At 36.5% G+C, this 21,988-nt stretch overlaps 1 protein-coding gene across 5 annotated transcripts in view; it reads left to right on the top strand.

The window, feature by feature from the left end:
* The window catches only part of Kdm5 (Lysine demethylase 5), a 589,167-nt gene that overhangs the window by 156,128 nt on the left and 411,051 nt on the right, over positions 1 to 21,988 (top strand). For all 5 annotated transcript variants that reach the window (XM_090384917.1, XM_090384920.1, XM_090384918.1 and 2 more), the window contains one exon: positions 17,376 to 17,534. In XM_090384917.1, the coding sequence (XP_090241043.1) occupies positions 17,376 to 17,534 (159 nt within the window). The remainder of the gene's footprint in view (positions 1 to 17,375; positions 17,535 to 21,988) is intronic.

The raw sequence follows: 21,988 nt of genomic DNA on the forward strand, positions 1-21,988 counted from the left end.
TGACTTTATTATTAGTAGTGGCAAATGATTCGAGAAAGCAAGCTTATATAACATCAGCAAAAGAAAATCACATATCCATTCCATCCAATAGTTTTTCTAGTTTTTCCTTGAATTTATTTAAAATATCTACTTCCACAACATTGGATGGTAGCTTGTTCCAGGAATCAGTCAGCCATTGGCTAAAGGCAATCTTCTACACATCTATTCTGCAACCATCCTTCCTCAATTTGAATGTCTCCTCGGTGCATAGTCTATGCAAGAGGAAAAATCCCATTAGCATTACCATTCCCTATGTCCCCCAAATTAGCGAAGAGGGTTAAAAGCATAGCCAAAAAATAAGAGTTGTGCACAAGATTTACAAGAACTAATACCATTATACCGTTCGTAACATATAAATATGTTACAAATCCCCTTTCCCCTCTTCATCCCTGACGAAGACTTTCCAATGAACACCCAGTATACTGTTTACAATTACAGGGCAAAGATTGCCAAAAGTCATGTATTGGACAAACTGGTAGAAGATTATTCAGAAGAATTAAAGAACATAAATATAACATAACCCATGACCAATTAACAAAATCGGATCCAGCTTTCCATGCTTGGTGCAAAGATCACCAGTGGGATTTCAAGCTCACCTTGGTCCTAACCACTGACAGGTATAGAAAACACAAGACTATACAAAGAATGCTTCATTACCAGTATAACCAAAAATATGAACCAAAACAAAGGCATGCAGATAGACAATAACCACATACTTATTTTCAAAAGCAAACTATTAGAACAGATAAATATAACTCGAAAAAGAACACTGCCATTCTAATTTAATACTGAACCCACCCATACTATTAAAGAAGGTTACAATACTTAGCCACCAAACAGATATCTAATCCTACAACATCCAAACCCTGTTCTTGTTCTAAATATCCTCACCCCTCAGCTGCAAACTGACCAATGATTGGCCCCAGGAGACCTTAACTGGAGTTTATTCAAAACATTCTTAGTCTGATAGTATAATAGAGAATATATAAATATAATGGATTGTAAACCACTGTCTTGGTATGTGAGGCTGATGCTGCCATAAGGACAGTATTACAAGAGTGTAAGTGTTCATAGTTGTCCATTTACTTTATGTAAATTGACAACTATGAACTAATTTATTTAATTTTAATTTAATCTTATTAACTAAATTAGTAAATAAAGTAAAATTATTTAAAACTTAAAATTTAATCTTTACCTGATGTTTATAATAGCGATTTGTTAACTAATTTAAAACTAAACCTTTACAAATAAGAAATGTGTAATTAAATTAACAACTTTATGTAAATCAAGTCACCGTAATTTACTGGTTCTGTAATACTTTAAGATTTTAAAGGCAGATTATACTCTGTGCAGGTTTAAGTTCTCATATTTCACCAATTTCCAGTACTTAGAAAACTCTCAATTAATAAAATATCGTGATTGCAGAGCAACACATCTTTGTTGCTTCCTTCCTTTGGCCAGTTTTTGAGTTATTGGCACTAACAATGACAAAAAATGCACAGTGAAATTTTCATTTTAACTCAAGTAAGCCCACAGATGAACTGAATGAGAGATTCTTTGTATACCAAATGCCAAGTTGCCCCCTCCCCCTACTCCTGCAATATTAGTGGTTAAGTTCATAACTGCAAAGCATGTTTGTTATCTTGCCATGAAAAATTCTAATTTATTTCCTTTGAGTATGTTTATATGTATGTATGTAAGTACAAATGTTCATTAATCGGACATTCGTATCCAAAGACGGAGTATTTATTATTTTTTTCTTCTTTTTTTTGCATTAAATTTGAATTTTCCTATTGATGTTTTTGGGGAGAAATGTTAAACAATGAAATCAAAAAGAGACATTAACGTGTGAAAAGAAATAATAAGTTGTATCTACTAAACTGTATGTTTGACTATTTGGTATTTATTGCTTATAAATCAAATATGCTTTCAAAATGTTACTCTAAACAAAATATTTTTACTTTGTAGTGTATGTATTTCATCATATTAATTTTAAAAACTATGCTTAAGTAAAATAAAGTGGAAATTACTACTTATATATATATACAGGGTGTCTCAAAAATATTGGTACAAACGTTTAGGGGAGATAGGTAACATCTAAAGGAATGTGAATTGCATAGGAACCCATAACTGGAAACCTCACGGGAAAGTAGTAGCAGAGGCACAAGAAGCAGAAATGACACAAGACAATAATTAGTGACAAACATTTATTTGACGTAATATTAACAATGGAATATGAGATGGATGCATTTCATGACCTTACAACAGATGCTCGAAGGTTCCAGCATGAGACGCGATGCATGCGTGACACCGACGCAGCATGGATTGGTGGACACGGTCGAACACACCTGGAGTTTCTTTGACAGTAGCAGCAGCGAAGACGAGTCTCGCTCCGAGATCCATTTCCGTCTCCACAGACGATTCATACATGATAGATTTGAGGGCCCCCCACAGAAAGAAATCAAGGCTTGATAAATCAGGTGAGCGTGGGGGCCAGGCAACGGGTCCACCACGGCCAATCCATCGACGCCCAAACGCCTGTTCAAATGGTCGCGAACACACCTTCCATAATGGGCAGGCGCCCCATCATGTTGAAACCAAATGTTGCATCTCACATTTACTGGAACATCGTCAAGTAACCCTGGTAGAACTTGTTCAAGAAAGATCCGATATTTAGCGGAGTTCATGCGGGATGGTAACAGGTATGGGCTGACTAAGCAGTCACCGACCATACCTGCCCACACATTTATTGCGAAGCGATGTTGTTCCGCATGGGGGCGCACACCGTGTGGGTTGTTGTGAGCCCAAACATGAGCATTGTGCTGATTGAATAAGCCTTCCCAAGTGAAATAAGCTTCATTCGTGAACAAAACATAAGGTGGAAAATTCAAGTCTTGAACACTTTCTTGGAGAAACCATTGTGCAAAAGGCACACGTGCAGGATGATTTTGGGGAGCAGTAACTGAACCCTTTGGAGATGTAAGGGGTGTAAGGAATCGTTGTGCCAGACACGCTGTACACTGCAGCGAGACACTCCTAAGGCAGAGGCAACGGCATGTGTGCTGGTAGTAGGATTATTCTGGACGGCATTCAACACACTTTCTTCCATGGCGAGAGTTCGCGTCGAACGTGGTCTGCCCGCACTACTCCTGTTACCTCTAAATGACCCATAATCGCACAAATTTTGATGCACACGCACAAACAAACGGTGGTCCAGTACATGTCTATTTGGGAAGTGTTCTCCATAAATTCGTTGAGCGGCTCGTCCATTGCCCTCTGCTAATCCATACACTAGGGGCATGTCTGCCAGCTCACAGTTCATATATCGATGCATGCTCTTCGTGAGGCGACTACTGCTTGAATGAGTAAACCAGAAATTTTTCCTCTCACGAACTGAAGAACAGCGCCATGTACCGACTTACGGTGACATTTCCGGTTATGGGTTCCTATGCGATTCACATTCCTTTAGATGTTACCTACCTCCCCTAAACGTTTGTACCAATATTTTTGAGACACCCTGTGTGTGCGTATATATATATATATATATATATATATATATATATATATATATATATTAGAATAGTGCGGAAGAAATTATTTGAACAAATGATTCTTGAAATAATTGATTAGGAGTCATTAGAACATAATTTCAGTGCAACAAAATAATATATGTACCCTTCAGAAGTTTGTTGTGGCAGGATACTACTCTGTTATGCTTGCCTTTAACATCTGACTTCAATAGTTGAAAGCAAGCATATGAGCTTATGTAGCATCAGCCAGAAAAAAAAAAAAAAAAAAAAACAATTTCACTCATCCATTCTCTCTAAAAGTTTGTCCAGTTCCTTCTTGAATTTATTTAAGCTATCAACTTCTGCAATGACAGATGGAAGTTTGTTCCAGCAATCCACTACCCATTGGCTAAAGGCAAATTTACACACATCTGTTTTACAACTGTCTTTCCTCAATTTGAATTTATGCCCCCTTAGATTCCTAATCTGAACAAGAGGAAGAATCCCATCACAACCCATTCAAGACATTACACACCTCGATCAGATCACCGTGCAGGTGCCTAGTCTCCAGATGCTGCAATTTGCAGAAGTTACGCCTTTCTTAGTAAGGGGACCCCTTTGTTCCCCTTACCAATCTTGTTGCCCTTCTCTGTACTCACTCAAGCAACTCTACATCCTTACTAAAATAGGCCTCCAGACCTGTACGCAGTACTCAAGGCATGGTCTTAAACAAAAGGATAATCACCTCCTTTTCCCTACTAAAAAAATTCCTGTATATAATTGACAATACCCCATGACCTGCTCTGGCTGTCTGTCTTCACTGTTCAGAAAACTTCACATCTGACTGCACGATTACTCTCATTTATTGCACAATTACTTTAATTTTCTACCAACATAAGGTGTAGACATATGCACAAGTACCACCTTTGAGGTGAAAGGAATCATACAGTGAATAATTTGGGCAATTGAATTGAGTAGTTGTTGAATCAGCTGATAACCGAGATTCTATTAAAAAGTACATGGGGTTTGGCAGACTAAGTGTTAATGGACATCGTTGAGATTAGAACTGAAACCATGTATATATGTGAAATGAACTAGGAAGTGTTTGGGAGGTTTAGATCTTTTTGCAGATAAGCTTGCTATATTTGTTTGACAATTCATAGTATATTCAATAGTAAGAAAAAGTGTGGGGGAGAAATGCTGTATGAAGTAATGAAATTTTTGGATATGGCATACACATGGTAAGAATATATCCAGATCCTTGACGTAATGTGGCATCGACAATGATCCCCTGCATACACACTACTCGGACTCCCTCCAGTCACTATCTGGCAAAGTAGAGGCAGCATGATTATACACTAGCTGGTCTGGAAGCCTCCTTGAGAGTTACCGATAGGTTCGGTCCAGTACCACCTAACTGTACTAACTAGCGGCCGACCTGCGAACACCGTTTTAAAGCTGTACCCTTGAAATGTAAGGAAGTTTGGATCTCGTCATGGTGTTCATCATAACCTCAAAAGACATTAGTCATACTGCATGATGGAAGAGATAGGGAAGGGTTGACTGGAACTTAGCTCTAGAGACTAAATATGGGTTTAATAAGTGGTTCCACCACTTCAAGCCTCCAATAAGCAAAGTGGTGGTATTGCACATCCATGTAAGCAGGAGTTGAAGTATGGGCGCCACACTTCAACTACTGCTTGCATTGGTTCACACCTGGGTAGTCACCCACAGTGTGCTTACGCATGGGGGTTATAACCAGGATTACTAATGTCTCACCATCGTGAAGGTGCAAGCAGGGGATTTGGCTGTCACTGCCTGTCCTGACTTTGCTGAAATTGGGTCCACTACACTTGAGTGTCACCCAAATATCAGTTCTGTCAGTGTTTTAGACTCCCAGGTAGCAAACACAGCTTGCCTGGCATATCTGGGAAAATGTCTGTGACAACCTCAAGGACCATTCTCATTTTGAAAAAAAAGCTGCTGTAATTCTGTTGCAATTTTCTACATTTTACCCCTCTGAGTTAGGATTTTCTGTGCTTACACTATGAAAACTAACAAGTGAAAAGACTACAAACGATTGAGGAAGAAATGAGAGTATGTCTCTCTAATATTTCACCTAATATCAAAAAGATATGCGAATCGCAAAGGGCACAAATATCTCATTGAAAAGTTATGTAAACCAAGAGTTTAAATACCTTCCATTTTACGGTATATCTTTAATTTTGTGGCAGTCTATAATTGCTGTTTTACCTCTATATAAAGAATAAAATTATTATTATATAAGTATATATAATTTGTAGTAGGAATTGTAATTTTGTTTATAATTATACTATTATTATAACTACCACACACACACACACACACACACACACACACACACACACACACACACACACACACACACACACACACACACCTGGATCTAAATGGCAGAAATTTGGGTACAGGTGCCACAAAATAAATTGTAAAAACCACTGGCTTATACAATGGAAAAATCATCTCCTTATTCCTGCTGACATAGTCCCTCTATATAATTGATAAAACCCTGTGAGCTGTTTTGGATGCCTGTGTGCACTGCTCAGAAAACTTCACATCCGACTGCACAGTTTACCCCCAGGTCTGTTTTACTTTTTTCCTAACCTAAGCATACTACTACAGAGTTGATATCTTAATCTGAGATCACTGTTCCCCATATGAAGTACCTGGCATTTGTCAATATTAACTTCAGTTTCCACATCTCAGCATGTATGCTTAATTTATCTGGATCTCGTTGTAGTAGCATACCCTGATTGCTGTCATTAACTGTCTTGCATAACTTCATATTATATGCAAACTCTAACATTAAGCCTGATATACCTTCATCACTATCATTAATAAATTTAGCAAAGAGTAATGGGCCCAGCACTGAAACCTGTGAGTCTCTGCTAATAACATCAGTCCAGCAAGAGTGGTGTTCATTGATTATCACGCTCTGTCTTTCCCACTTGGCCATCTCTCTGTCCATAACAGCAACTTGTCCTTAATGTCACCCTGGTCCAGTTTGTATAGCGGTCTTTTATGTGCAACATAAAAGACTGCTATACAAAACTTTTGATCTCCTTTTGTCAATTGGTGATACAATTTCACATCTCCAGTCCATAGAAACCTCCCCTGAATTCAAGGATGGCCTCATAATTATGGCTAAAGGTTTGTTTACCTCTTTTGCTGCTTCCTTTAATATAGATCCCACCCTCCTCTGGTGGGATCTATATTTTTTTACATATAACTTCAACAATATCTTTTCCACCTTCCCCTTAGTTATCAGAAAATCATTCTGATCCCCTCCCCACCAGATGTTGACTCTCTTCTGGCATCCCCATCCCTAAAAAATTTCTTCACGTGTGAATGTAGATGCAAAATTACCTATTCAGTTTATCACAACCTGAGCAGTACCATCAGTAGTTAATCCATTTGTATCTAATGGATTTAACCCTTTCTTTCTAATGTTTACATAATTAAAGAAGTCTTTTCTGCTTTTCTTTGAATTGTTTGCCAATCTGCCTTAGCTTGCCTAATCTCCTTTGTGATGTGATTGCAGACTAGTTTATATCTACTGTAGCCATCTGTATCAGCTTGTAATTTTTATGCATCCCATGCATATTTCATCTTCTCTACCTCAAGTCTCTTCAGCAGTTCATCTGACTTCCATTTAGGTCTATATCTTGAGCTGTATCCCTTTGTTGGTATAAAAAGCCTAGTAGCTTCTATAATAACATCTCTGGACTCTTCCCATTTAGAATTTGCTGTTGGTAAGTTCATTTGATCCCACTACATAGAATTTAAATTGTCTGAGATTGCTGTCCTTTACAGAATGACCTTTACAAATGCAAAACCATTTCTCTTGCATTTGGCAGTAGTTACATCTTAAGTAAATTCCACATCAGTTCATTGTAATTACTGCCACCTAGAGGGTCTTTTATCTGCAGATCCCTAATGCACGAAGGGTCACTGCTGATAATCAGATCAAGAGTATGTGGATTTATTGAATGAGAAAATCATCCAATAAATCCACAAAGGTCTTGCTGCTGTGTGAGTGACTAACCCACAAGGTTCAATTATTGTTTGGATAGTTAAGTCACCGGTTATAAGACATTTTGATTTACTGGCTCGTTCTATCTGTACAGTTCTGCGTTTTACTCATCACAGTCAATAGGCCTATGACACTTATACTGTGATTTTATTTCTTGCTTATTCTCACCAAAGTGACCCAGCATTGCACTGGCTGCTCATCTCCACTTGATGCACTGCTTTAGATTGTATATGATTCTTAACAAAGAGCATAACCCCCCCCCCCTGTTCTGTCTGTACACATTGTATTCCCCATATTCAAATTCTGAATCCCTTATATCTGAGTGACATCATGTCACTGGCCCACGATATCTGCATGTGATGATTTGATCAGTATAACTGCAGTTGTTTTTCTCTTTCAAAATTACTACTTCCATTATGTGTAGACTTGTAATATTCTTGGCCAGGGAAGGAAAATATGCAAAAAAAAAAAAAAAACATTCATAAATAACTGAATTTTAAGTTTTCGAAGTTAAAAATCTAGTGTTTATGGCTGAATATAAATATTGTTTATTACATGTGCAGAAAAATCAATTCATTAGTTTTTATTAAGAGAGAGAGAGAGAGAGAGAATCTTTATTGCAACATTTGTTTGCAATTGGTTACAAGGTTAAGTGTTGCAACTTTCCCTTCATGGCCAAAATGCCTGGGGTTAAGCACAGTTATGAAGTGATGACCATTGAGTAGTAATGAGATTATATTTAAATGTGATCTCTGATTATTCTTCCATGGCTCTGATCTAAGTCTGTGCAGATATCAACATATGAATGTGACTATATAAAATTTAAGAGTATGAGTTTTAAATTTTACTGTGCAGAGATACTTTAGTCCTCATGTTGAGACCTGCTGTCCGGTATTCTCACTTAATAAAAATATGACTATATTTTGTGTTCACTGTAGAAATCTTTCAGCTAATGAGAGGATAAAAGAATAAGTAAACATGTTAATTAGAATATTAAATTATTAGATTAAATTAAAGTACATGGACTCAGAGTACACTGTCCTGATTGTATGCAGTTTACCTCCTGAATCATACTTATGCTTGTGGTTATAGCTTGACCCCCCACCAATTTTATAATAGTGGTTGGGGAGGGGAAGGGAATAAAAAGGGGAAGCTTTAAGGGAATGGTTCATGTCATGGCACATGAGCAATATTGGGTTTTAGTTTGGATGAATAAATTCCATAATTAAACTAGTGGTACCTTATGTCTTTAGGTGATATGATTTGAGATTTTTGAGAAACATAAATCAGAAATGCAAAACAGTGTTCTTCCAAAAAGCAGTGCAACAGAAGAAACAGAGGATCAGAAATAATATTTGTTTTTTTATATTATTTTTTATTTTTTTTTAACTACATGCTGCATGATCGATATCTTTTGAGGTTATGATCAGTATTATGGTAAGATTCAGTCTTTCTTAATTTTGACGGTAAAGCTCTGAAACAGTGTTCACAGGCTGGCCACCAGATAGCCCACTAGACCAAACTTGTGGGGGGGGGATTGTCAAGGCCACTTTATGTCAAACAGCTCTGTATATCCTTGTGCATTCACCATATCAAATTTCATTCCTTTATATAACATTCCCCCCCCTCTCCTTTTCTTTACTACTGACTACATCACAAATAGTCAAACTAATAGAACAAACTTACCTGTAAAAATATATAAACTTCTTTGTTCATTTCACAAATATAGTTGGACTCCCAATCTCATTGAAGTCCATTTGTTCAATTCCACTTTCTGTCTGTTTAAGCCCAGTTACTTTTTTTTTTTGACAAAATCCCAATTATCGGTTGATTCAAGCCCTGCTAATCTCACTTGTCCTTTCACTTCAAAGTTGGTATTTGTACATATATCTGCTCTGATATTCCCCGTCAGAGACTTAATTTGGAATCTCTTCTTTTTGATCATCTCTGACTTAAAATCTCCCAATTCCACTAATCACTTAGAACCCTCTAACTTCCTTTCTTTGAAACTTGAGTTTCACCAGTAGAACTTTCCTAACAGTGAGGTGATTTTCCTTGGCAAATTTAATATTCACAATCCAACTGGCTTCAGTTTTCTATTCCTACAGACCCAGCTGGTTCAGATGCTGTGTCTTTTGCAGTTATTAATTATTTGCACAGATGGTTCATGTGCCTACCAGAACATCACACAATCCAAACCACACAGCCAACACTCTTGATCTTTTTTCTTACAAACAGCCCTTCCAAGTACATGGTGAATGTTCCTCCACTTACCTCAAATTACAAGACCTTAGTTTACATTACCATAGAACATGGGCATCTTCTGTTTTTCCAGCTGAGTTTTTGTTAAAACATTGTATGTAGAATTCCATCAAGTGATTCCTAGCCTACTCAGTGTACATCCTAAAATATCCACCATTATTTCTGTGCCCTCCGGTTGTGTTGACTGAGACCAAATTTCAGAACGCTTTTAATAATACATTTATGTATGTTTTGTAAAGAACTATGTTTGCAGCTCTGTTTTTACATAATTTTTCATGATTATATTTAATGTGTGTGGTCTGCATTGAAGTAGTATCAGAACAAACCTTTCTTTTTTGTCAAAGCATAATTGGTTGAAAGAATAATTATTCTTACTCTCATCACATTTAAAAAGTAATGATCAAAGAACTTTTCACATTCTTGAAATGACAATAGGTCTAATATTACAATATTAGATCTGTTGTCTGTCACATTTAAAACAATTTTCTTATGACTAAGATTAAATTGCAAATCTATTTCATTAAGTATCTTTTCAGTCCTTTCATTGGAATGAGTCCATGTGAAACAGTGCAGTGCCAAAGCTATAGACTTTCTCAGTAAATTCTTTGTATCCAATAGGCAGTCACACAGTTATTGTTTGACCATATATTGGCAGTGGTTCGGATGTAAAACACTTCACTTAAACATTTTTCTATTCTATCCATATTTGCTCTTTAAATAAAGGTTTAACACTTCAGCATAATGTTCTACAGCTGAAATATCTTAGCTCTGATAGAAAAAATTGTACTAATTGATTCATTCTCCACAGTGTTTTGAGGAACTATAGTGTTCACACTAACAGTGCTTTTAACATTAGTAGAGGCATATGATGCAAGAAAGCAAGCTTATGCAGCATCAGCCAAAAAACCCCTCCCATTTCACCCCTCCATTCATTCCAAATGCCTGCCAGCCCAGCCTTAAATTTATTTAGGCTATCAACATCCACAACAAAAAGATGGAAGTCTGTTCCACCAAACAACCCACCCGCTGGCTAAAGGCAAACTTCCACACATCCATTCTACAACCTGTCTTTCCTCAAGGAGTGAGGCGCGTGACTCTCTTTAAAAATTACAGCTGTCAATTACAGGCTCCAAAAAAGCAGTAAGTGTTTGCCTTTTTATTTACCTAATTGTTATTTTATATTGTACTTTAAATGTAGTCTTATAGTTATTTTTATGCTGGTTATTTTTATTTTTAATTTAGATAGTTTTTGTAGATTACTACTTATTATACATAAAACCGTTATTTCGTTTCGAATCTTGCAGCCATTGTTTTTGTATAGAGTAGTAGGGAATTGAAATTTTTAATTATGGTAACTAGGCATCATTTTACATGCATACGTTAGCAGCTCTAACGTATAATTATATAGCGTAATACACATCACTGCATTTAGGATTCTATTAGATAGCGTAGGATTGTAATTGATTAATTGATTCATTAAATTTATTAAATCTAAATATTGTAAAATATCATCACTTCAATTCCTAGCATATCACTTAACTCAAGTCTTTCCCAACACTCACAGCCTACGACATAGCGCAAAATATCACCAAACATCCAGATTAATCCTGAACTCTTCTTAATAATATAACATCCTGAGCTAACTCCAAATTCCACACCACCTCTAACACATTCTCTAACATAATGAGCTTATACTTTACTGACTCACTGCTACAGCACATCTTCTCTACCTAGAACTGTCAAGCTATGAGGTGTAATGGTATATAGTCATCTCGAAATGAATTAGCCCTTACGAGAATTAATAGCATTCATCAACAGATTCTCGCACTATTATCCTTTTAGAAGCTAAGCTAACCACTCAGCAGAATGCCCTGTCCAAAGGACTAGTTTGTTTTGTTTGTGACTCTATTGTCAGGGAGACGGGGAATATATTGTGTAAAAAGGATAGATGGAATAGGACCAGGGTAATGTCTGCCAGGGACAAAATTTGATGAATACGGTGCTGCTTCTTGTATTCTGTCTATCTTGTGAACTCCTCTGACTGTTTGGTCGTCCAGGAGTATAAACAGAAAATTTATTTATTTTATATATCATCTTTTAAGGCACAAAAGGTGATATTGTTGTACACGTTGGCACCAATGACATTAAGAGTAAGAGATATGCAGATTTACTTAACAAGTACAGGTCAATGTTGCAAAAAAGTCGTGAGTCAGGGTTAAATTTGAAAGTGTCTGCAATTCTGCTCAGACACGATAGGAGGGAATACATGATGAGAGCCTTGTCAATCAATTCGGCCCTGGAAAGATTGTGCAAGGCTGAAGGGGTAGAATTTTGATCTGTGCTTGTTAACAGGAGAGACTGCTTCTACAGGGATGAGATACACTTAAATAGAAAGGATGCAAGAATATTTGCTGATGCTATTGAGACAGTGTTAGGTGAGTTGGAAAACTGCTAGCTTGGCGGGGGGAATTCACAGACTAAAAGGTTAAAAGTAGCTGCAGGCAGAGGTTAAGGTGATTCTTGCACAACTTCTATTAGAATAAGTAGTGACCTGGAGCAAGAGGTGCTGGGGATTTCAGGGACTGATGGCAGTGATAGTGAAACAGGTGGGTATATTGGATGTGTTAGGGTAAATAAGAATAGGTGCATGTATACTTGCATGTATACCAATACTAGAAGTATAGTAAATAAATTTGATGAATTTGAAGTGCTGGTCAAGATATCAAAGGCGGATATTGTTGGGATAGCAGAGACGTGGTGTCACACAGATATAAGGAATGCAGAACTAGAATTCGGGGAATACAATGTGTACAGAAAGGATAGGAAGGGAGGAGGTGTTATGCTGTTAATTAAGAAAAACATAAAATCAAAAGAAGTGCATACAGTTGATATAGATGAACAGTGCAGTGTTGAGTCAGTTTGGTGTGACCTAAGCACTGCGAAAGCAAAAATAAGAGTAGGAGTGTGTTATAGGCCTAATGACTCGAATGAGTACAATTGTACAGAGAAACAGAGTGGGCTAGTAAATGTCTTATAATGGGGGATTTTAACTTCCCAGATATTGACTGGGTTGGTCAATCACACACTAGTAAGAGTTTTTTGGATTTATTGGATGATTGTTTTCTGCAGCAGAATGTTCGAGAGGCAACCAGAGAGGGTAATCTCTTGATCTGGTTATCAGCAGTGATCAGTCGTTATTAAGAATTTGCAGATAAAGGAACCACTAGGTGACAATGATCACAGTGTACTGATGTGGGATTTACTTAAAGATATAATTACCATCAGGGGTAAAGGAAAGGGTTTTTGCTTCCGTAAAGGTGAGTACAGTGGTCTCAGACAATTTTTAAATTCTGTTCAGTGGGATCAACTGATGATGTTACCAACAGTAAATTCTAAGTGGGAAGCATTCAAGGAATTAATCGTGGATGCTACTAAAAGTTTCATACCTATTAACAGATATTGTTCAAGGTTTAGGCCTAAATGGTTATCAAATGAACTAATGAGACTCGTGACAGAGAAGAAAAATGCATGGGATGCATATAAATTATCAGGCGACTCAGAAGCCTATGGCAAATATAAGCTAGTCTGTAATCAGGTCACAAAGGAGGTTAGGCAGGCAAAGGCAGATTACGAGTAATCTTTGGCGAAAGATGCTAAGAAAAACAGCAAGGATTTCTTTACTTATATAAACTCTGAAAGGAAGGGGATGAATCTGATTGGTCCACTTGATATTGATGGTTTGACTGTTGATGATCCTGCTCAGATAGCAAACAAACTGAATGAGTATTTTGCATCTACATTCACACATGAGGAGTTAAGGTTTGAAAATGCCGGAAGGTTATCAAATTGTAGCAGAGTGCTTAATGATTTTGTAATAACTGAGAGCAAAGTGGAAGAGAAATTGTTGAAGTTAAACATAAGAAAGGCACCTGGGATGGATGGGATCTATCCAGTTATATTAAAGGAGGCGGCAAAGCAAGTATTCCCTGTCAGAGACTTGGAAATTTGGACTCTTCTCTCGCTTAAAAACTCTCTACCTCGTACTGTCAAATTCATGTTTTGTCTCTACCATTCTCACAACTCCGCTAATCACTTGGAGCTCTTTGATTTCCTCTCTTTGCAAACTGACTTTCTCCAGTCCAACTTTCCTAACAGTGAGGTAATTTTCCTTGGTGATTTTAATGTTCACAACTCCATCTAGTTTCTGTTCTCTAGTCGCAAAAACCCAGCTGGTTGAGATGCTGAAGCTTTTGCAATTACTAATGACCTCACACAGATTGTTCATTTACTTACCAGAATACCGAACAATCCTAACCATACCATACAGCCAACACGCTTGATCTTTTTCTCACAAACAACCCTTCTAAGTACACGGTCGAAGTGAGTGGTCCTTTAGCCACCTCAGATCACAACTTTCTGATTGTCTCTTCTCCAATGGAGCCTTTATCTCATGGTTATTCCCAACCTCATGTTCTTTGGCATTACAAGAAAGCAAAATGGGATGCCCTGCGAGATTTCTTTTCTTTGGTCAGATTACTGTTTCAAAACTTCTAATGTCAACTTTTGTCAGATCGTGTCAGTGAAATTATTCTTATATCAATGGAATCCTTTATTCCATACTCCTCGTTAAAATCTCATCCTTGATCTGAACCTTGGTTTTCCAATAAATTTGCTAAGGCTGTTCGAGAGAAGAATGTTGCCTATCGACTTGTTTCCAATTCTTCAGTTTCATTTTTTGCCTACACCAAAGCTCGCAACAATCGTACAGCAGTTGTTAACCAGTCCAAAGTAGATTTTGAAGCAAACTTGCTTCTTGTCCTAATGGTAATCAAGCATTCTGGTCTCTTACCCAGCTATTGGCTGCAACCTTGGCCACCTCTGTAAAAACCAAATAGTTCTATTGTCACTAGCCAAGGATAAAGCTAACCTCCTAGCATCACATTTTTCTTCCACCTCATGTATTAATGATTTTGGTAAAACACCTCCCACCATTCCCAATACGCTCCATTCAATGCCTCTTGTGTTCTTCTGTCAAAAGGATGTCAGAAGGATTTTGACGAATCTTGATGCTCAAGGTCCTGATGGTATTTCTCCAATTGTTCTAAAGCCTGTGCTCCTGGAATTACCCCTCTTCTTTACTGCCTTTTTTCACTTTCTTATTCCAGAGGTGTTTTGCTTCTGCTTAGAAATTTGCTCATATCCAGCTAGTTCCTTCAAAGGGTGACAAATCCCTCCCATCCAATTATCATCCGATTGCAATTACTTCTACTCATTTCTAAAGTAATGAAGAAATCAATTAACCGCCAACTCTTAAACTACCTAGAAATCTTCCGTCTCATCAACGATTCCCAGTATGGATTCCGTCAGTGTCGATTCACTTGGTGTGATATTCTAGCTTATGTTACCCATTTATGGACAAATTCAATGGAAAAGTTCGGTGAAACACAAGCAGTTGCTCTTGACATCTCAAAGGCTTTGAATTGTGTTTGGCATAAAGGTCATCCAAATAAGCTTCCATCTTATGGTTTGCCAACTTTTTTTTTTTTGTAATTGGTTATCCAGTTTTCTCTCTGATCGCTCACTGAGGGTAAGGGTAGATGGCTCTCTGTCTTCTAACTTCTCCACTAATGCTGGTGTCCCCCAAGTTCAGTTCTTTCCCCCACTCTTTTCCTCTTGTATATTAATGACCTTCCATTGACCAGAAATCCTATCTATAGTTTTGCTGATGATAGCACATTGCATTCCACTTTCCAGTTTGAGAAACCTTGCGCTGCTCCATCAGCTTCAACTTCTCAAATATCTGCTACCAGTTACTTAAATGCCGATCTCCAGGTAATTCTGCAGTAGGGCAAAGACAACCTAGTTGATTTCAATCCTTCTAAAACTCAGTCCTGTCTTATATCTCGCAAAAAGGATTCTTCTGCTCCTATGCTTTGGTGACACTCCAATTTCTAGGCAAGATGATATATCACTTTTGGGGATGACCCTGACTTCTAATCTCTCTTGGCACAGGCACATTACAAATATTGCTTCCTCTGCATCTAAAAAACTTTCTCTTTCGCTCTTGGCATTACTTTTCTTCCAAACAGCTGTTCACTCTGTACAAATTGCAAGCCTGCCCTACCATGGAATATTGTTCCCACATCTGTGGCAGTGCCCACAAAACTCTCTCAGGCTTCTATATTCCATTCAGAAAAGGACAGTTAGGTTAATTAATGACTCCACTCGCTGTCTCCTACACATACCTTTTCTACAGATACTTCCACGGGCACTGCTTTTCTGAATTGTCTTCTAAAATTTCCACTCTCTCTCTTTCAAAACAGTCCGACCACATGCAGCCACCAGTCAACATCCATTTACTGTCCAACTTCAAACTCACAGAATCAACTTTTCATCTTCCTTGTTTATTCATTCAACTGCCATTTTCTGGAACAACCTTCCTTCATGCGTAATTCCTGAAAATTACAGTCTACAGAAGTTCAAGTGTAACGTCAAAAATTATCTTTTTTCGTCTTCTCAACCTCCAACCCAAGCACAGTACTAAGTACTAATATCTCTCGTGTTAAGGTTCTAATATGTCTTGTTTGGTGTTTTCATTAAAAAAATAAATAAATAAAATAAACATGTTTACATATTGACACTGGAAAAGTACTTAACTGTAAAAAAAAAAAAAAAAAAAAAAAAAAAAATTAGAAAATGGAAGGTTACAAACATTGATGAAACATTGCTTCAGTGGTTCACTACACAAAGAAGTGCTTGATTTTCAGTAGACGGTCCGATCTTGAAGGCTCAAATGGAAAAATTTGCTACAAAATTTGGAGGTGACAATTTTGTATATAACAACGGTTGGCTGGATCGATTTAAAAACCAAATACAAGCATATTAATACAAATAATATGTAGTTATATATGAATATTATTTGTTTCTCTGTAATATTTCTTTTGTTTTTTGAATATATCTTTTTATCAAGTCAGTGAGAATTAAAAAAAAAAAAAAATAGGAGGTAGATTTAGCTTATCACTGATATAGTGAGTAATGGTTATAACAAGGAAAATTTTGTCGGTCCTTTGATGCTTATTATAATCAAGTTAAACTGTATTAACCTGCGAACAACAAAAGAAAAGGTGAACACATTTAATGAGATATATAATTTAAAAAACAGTTTTACAGGTGGTTGTATCTTGAAATAATTGTGTGCCTTTCAGTGAAGGTGGTGGTGGGGAGGGGAGTAACCAATCACAGCCAAGCACAATTTTTAGGAAAAGAGAATGATGACCATTAATATGCACCATTTATTGCATATTAATTTCATTTATAACCAGTGTATTTCAAACTTATTACAGTGAAAAAAAATTTTTTTAATAATTGAAAATTGTTTATTATTAATAAATAAAATTGAGTTCAACTTTTCTGTGTGCCTTATATACTTCTAAATTTAATTTTAATTGAACATTATTTCATTGCTTATTCCATGTTTTTCCATTTTCCTTTAGATTGATCAAATTGTATGCAATATTTGTGGAAGAGGCGATGCAGAAGCTAGTATGTTGCTTTGTGATGGCTGTGATGATAGTTATCATACTTTTTGTCTTATTCCTCCTTTAAACGAAATTCCGAAAGGTGATTGGCGTTGTCCTCGATGTGTAGCTGAGGTAAACTTTGTTTGACCATTACTAGTGTTTCTAGAAATCCTTCATGAAATTGTATTTAAAAAATAATTACATAATATTGTCTTGTTGTCAGGGGTAAGAACCAAGACATGTGTTGGATCCATGGTAAACCATTGGGCTGGCTGTAGTTCTGGAGAAACATGCATAGCCACAGTTATAAATGTCCTATGTTTTAATGTATATACTGCTATAAAAATAGTATATGAACCATTGTTTAATGAATGCTCTACAGGTTTAACAATCAATTTTGCCACCTACCAAATTTCATTAATATCATAAGAATAAAACTTAAAGAATATTTTATGTTAAGGTTTAAAACATCTGTGTACACTTGTTTGTATTCTTATAAAAGTTATACGCTGCTCAACAAAATTAACAGAACAGAATATTTTTCATGAATGTTTTATTGTGAACAGTGTCACCAAAGGTGAATATTTAGTATAATAGGCATCCTGGCATTCAAATTCCAAGGATCCAATAGAAATTGATCTGCCACCTTCGGAGCCTCACAATATGCAAATTATTCATGCCTATAAAATCATTGGTTGCAACCACATCACTTCATTCTGTTTATTTATTTATATTTTTGGCTTGATGAATGAGATAGCCACATCTCCAGCACTCAGGATAGCAATTGATCATCGTTTAGATGGTTCTTTGAGATGGCAGACCTTTGGACAACTTAAGCTGAGCAGTCACAGGTAGATGTCGTATGTTGGCATAATGTGTCACACAGTACTGTCTGGCACTATGCAAGCAGTTTCAGGAGCGAGGAATCATTATAAGAAGAGGTGGCAGAGGTTGCCTGAGGGCTACATGAACCAGAACAGTCCACTATCGGGCTCTAACCGCAACGAGGAAACCTACAATGCCCTGTCATCAACTGCCTCTTGAGGTTACTATAGCCATAGGTGAAAACATTTCCAAGCAAACTGTCAAAAGACAGTTTGCTTGGAAAAGGGGTTTACATGCCAAAAGCCAACAAAAATACACCATTCTAGACTTTGTATCTTCTGCTTTCGAAAAAATCAGTAATCTGGTTTTGTATGCTTTTGTTTTATAACTGTTTGTGAATTTCATTGTATAGAACTAAGCATTTTTGAAGCTCCCTTTTGAACTTTGTGCTCCTTTCATTCAAGAATCTGTATTCGAAAAATAAGATTCTAATTGCTCCCTAATTTATGGAATTTATATATTAATATTAATATGGAATTTTTATATTAATAAAATTCTAATTTATGCCTTCCCATATGCTTTTTATTGTAAAATTTGGAAGTTTAGAATTTTCATCTGCACTATCATCCTCTAAATTGATTTGGTTTATCTACGATGCAATTTCCTCCAAATCTGCTTCTCCAGCCAGTCTCTTTTTCTACCAGTAATTTTTGAACGTCTTCAGTAATCATATATTATTTTATTTTATTTTTTTTTAGGAGCATCAGCAACTAAGGCCATGTTGGTCTGCATATATTGTCTATAAATTGCGTGTGTCCTGAGGTTGTTTTGCTGGATGAAAAATCCAAGTTTCTGGGAAAAAAAACCATGTTACTCTCACCTGAGCCCAACTAACTCAGCCACATTGTGAAAAAGACCCATAAAAATTCCTCCCATCATCGATGGGATTTGAACTCTGGTCTTTTCCACTGGTGTGGGCGGAGCGCGATTCTATCAACTGTGCTACCCACAAGGGCTTCAGTAGTGTTATCATCAAAACTTTACCCTCCTACCGACATAGCAAGTTCTACTATCACACCGATTCTGTTTTCTGCTGGTTCGACCATATTTCCTTAATGAACTGACTCTGGCCATACATTTTTCCACACACATTTAATGTTGGTGGTTTTACTTCTTTGAGCAATAAAGCTATGATTTTGATACGGTCCACAATTGAGAAATGTTTCTATGTCTCCATTACTTCAATAAATTTGGAATCGGTTTTTTTCCAAAATCGATTGTAACGATTTTTTAATGTAATGCGTTTTAAAAGTGGATATAATGCCTTGACCTAATGGTTGAATGAAACAAGTTGTATTAACCTAGCACAGCTGTGGTGATAGAAACATAACTTCAAAGTTTGGATGGCCTGACATGCTATCCAATAGTGATAAAACCTTGAAATCTAAACTTTTTCCACAAGTTCAACAAGCATAAGTTCAATAACACAGAACATAACATGGGGATTTCCCAACAAAATAAAATACAGAGATTTCTCAATTTTTTTTTTTTTTTTACTAGCGAGTCAACAGCGAGGATTCAAAAAGAGTGAAAATGTTGAAAAATTACATCCGACATAATAGCAGGGTTTTCCCTCACAAAAGCTCAAAAATTCCGGGGGGTTTCCTGTATAGCAAATTATAAAAAAAAAAAAAAAAAAAAAAAGTACTTTCCTCACTAGTGAGTAAGTGAAAAAAGGGGGGAAAGGAAGTTCAAATATATTTTTCTGTATGTAAATCAGGTTTGGTCATCTGGCCCTTTAGTTTTCAAGCTCTTTTTCTTTCTTCTTCAAGGATGGAAGAAGATAGAGTTAGGTCAAGTAAAAAATAGAGTAAAATGCTAAGTATACCTTTACTCTTTACTTGTTCTAGTGCACAGTATAAGCAGAGCATTTCTTAATTCATTATTTTTTATGATTTGTCATATTGTTAATTTTATTAACTTAAATTATTTTATTTTACTCAACTTTTGTTGAGCATAATAAAATAATTAAGCTCAACAAAAGCATAATAAAATAATTATGCTACCTCATTGTGAGTTTCATTATTCTACAACATTTTACAAAACGTTCTGTAATGTTTTATTGCCGATAAGTAAATCTGAACTATATTTTTAATGAAAATTTAGAAAGTTATAAGGGCTGTTCAATAAAGAATGATCATAATTTTTAACAAATGACTATACTGCTTGTTATTTAAGACCAAACCAAGCTGCATCATATGGCAACTGTGCAGTTGAGTCGCTTGCATGGTGGTCAGTCAAGTTTCTGTGCATTCAGTTTTGTCTACGTAACAATGGATGTGACATGTGGCAAACAGTATGCTACTCTCAAATTTTGTTTTCGTCTCAAGAAAACATCATCTGAAGCATATGAAATGTTAAGAGACTTTTGACGAACTATGCTTCCATATAGCACAGCTCACAGGTGGTTTTTGCAAAATGTTTAAAGATGGACATGATTCTGTCAAAAGTCAGCAGTTCTGTAGCTCCAACCACTGCTTTTGCCACAGAAACCATAAACACTGCTATAATCACGAGAGAATATCAATACAGGTGGTAGATGACTCTCATCAACTGGCGCAATACCACCCCTATGCTTATTGGTGGCTTGAAGTGGTGAAACCCATGTTTCGTCTCTAGAGCAAAGTTTCCGGCATCCTCCTGCCATACTTCTCCTTGAACTCATGCATGATACTAAGTACTATAGGTTTTGATGCCTTTCGTGTTTGGGGTTTTCATAAAAAAAAAAAAAAAAAAAAGTAGTAGGAAGCATGCATGGTATTTTCCATGATCATTTACATATGACACATGTTTGTACTTGCTGGGTTCCAAGACTACTCATACCTGAGAAACTGCAAATTCTTATGGGTTTGTCAGGAGCTGTAATGGATAGTTATTGAAGATGAAGTTCTGCACAAGGTGATAATAACAGATGAGACATTGCTTAATCATTTTGACCCAGAAAGTAAGCAACACAGCTCTGTTTGGAAGTCTGCTTTATCGCAACACAAAAAAAGCTAAAGTTTTGGCTTCTGCAGGAAGGAATGGTTTACCAGAATGTTGTGCCATGTCATACGTCTGTTACAAGACTTTACTTCAGAACTGTACTGCACACTTTGTGGGATCACATTTGTTGTAAACAATGACAACTGTACATAGGTGGGTGGTGCATTTTACATTGCGGCAATGCAAGACCTAACATTTCTCATAGTCATCCGAGTACTTAGCCAGCATTAATGTTAAATGTGTTTCTCGTCACCCTACGTCCTGAACTTAAACCATTCTTCAAAAACATGGTAGAAGCGATGTTTTTGAAGAATGGCAGAAACATTAGAGTAAGTGCAAATGGGGACTACTTTGAAAAGGACAATCAAAATATACACGATTAATAAATGTATGTTGGGAAAGTGGGGGGGAGGCAAAATCATGATCATCGTTTATTGAACAGCCCTCATACTTTAAAATTGTTCTCTCTTGTCAGAATTTATTTTTTACAAATAAAAAAAAAAAAAAATGCTTATTTATTTTATATATATTTTTTTTAAAAAATATCTTACACAGGTTATTTTTATATAAAAATATCTATAAACAGAAATTTCAAAGACTTTGTCTCCTGTCAAGCCTAGATGCCTACATAATGGATTTCTTATACACTAGACTGAAGTAAACTTGCACCTTTTTTGAAGGTGCCTCCGTAGCCAGGTGGGCAGGAGCAGCAGTGC

Source organism: Mastigoproctus giganteus, chromosome 11 (genome assembly GCF_048544385.1).
Source record: "Mastigoproctus giganteus isolate SK-2022 chromosome 11, ASM4854438v1, whole genome shotgun sequence".
In the NCBI taxonomy this organism is placed as follows: Eukaryota; Metazoa; Arthropoda; class Arachnida; order Uropygi; family Thelyphonidae; genus Mastigoproctus; species Mastigoproctus giganteus.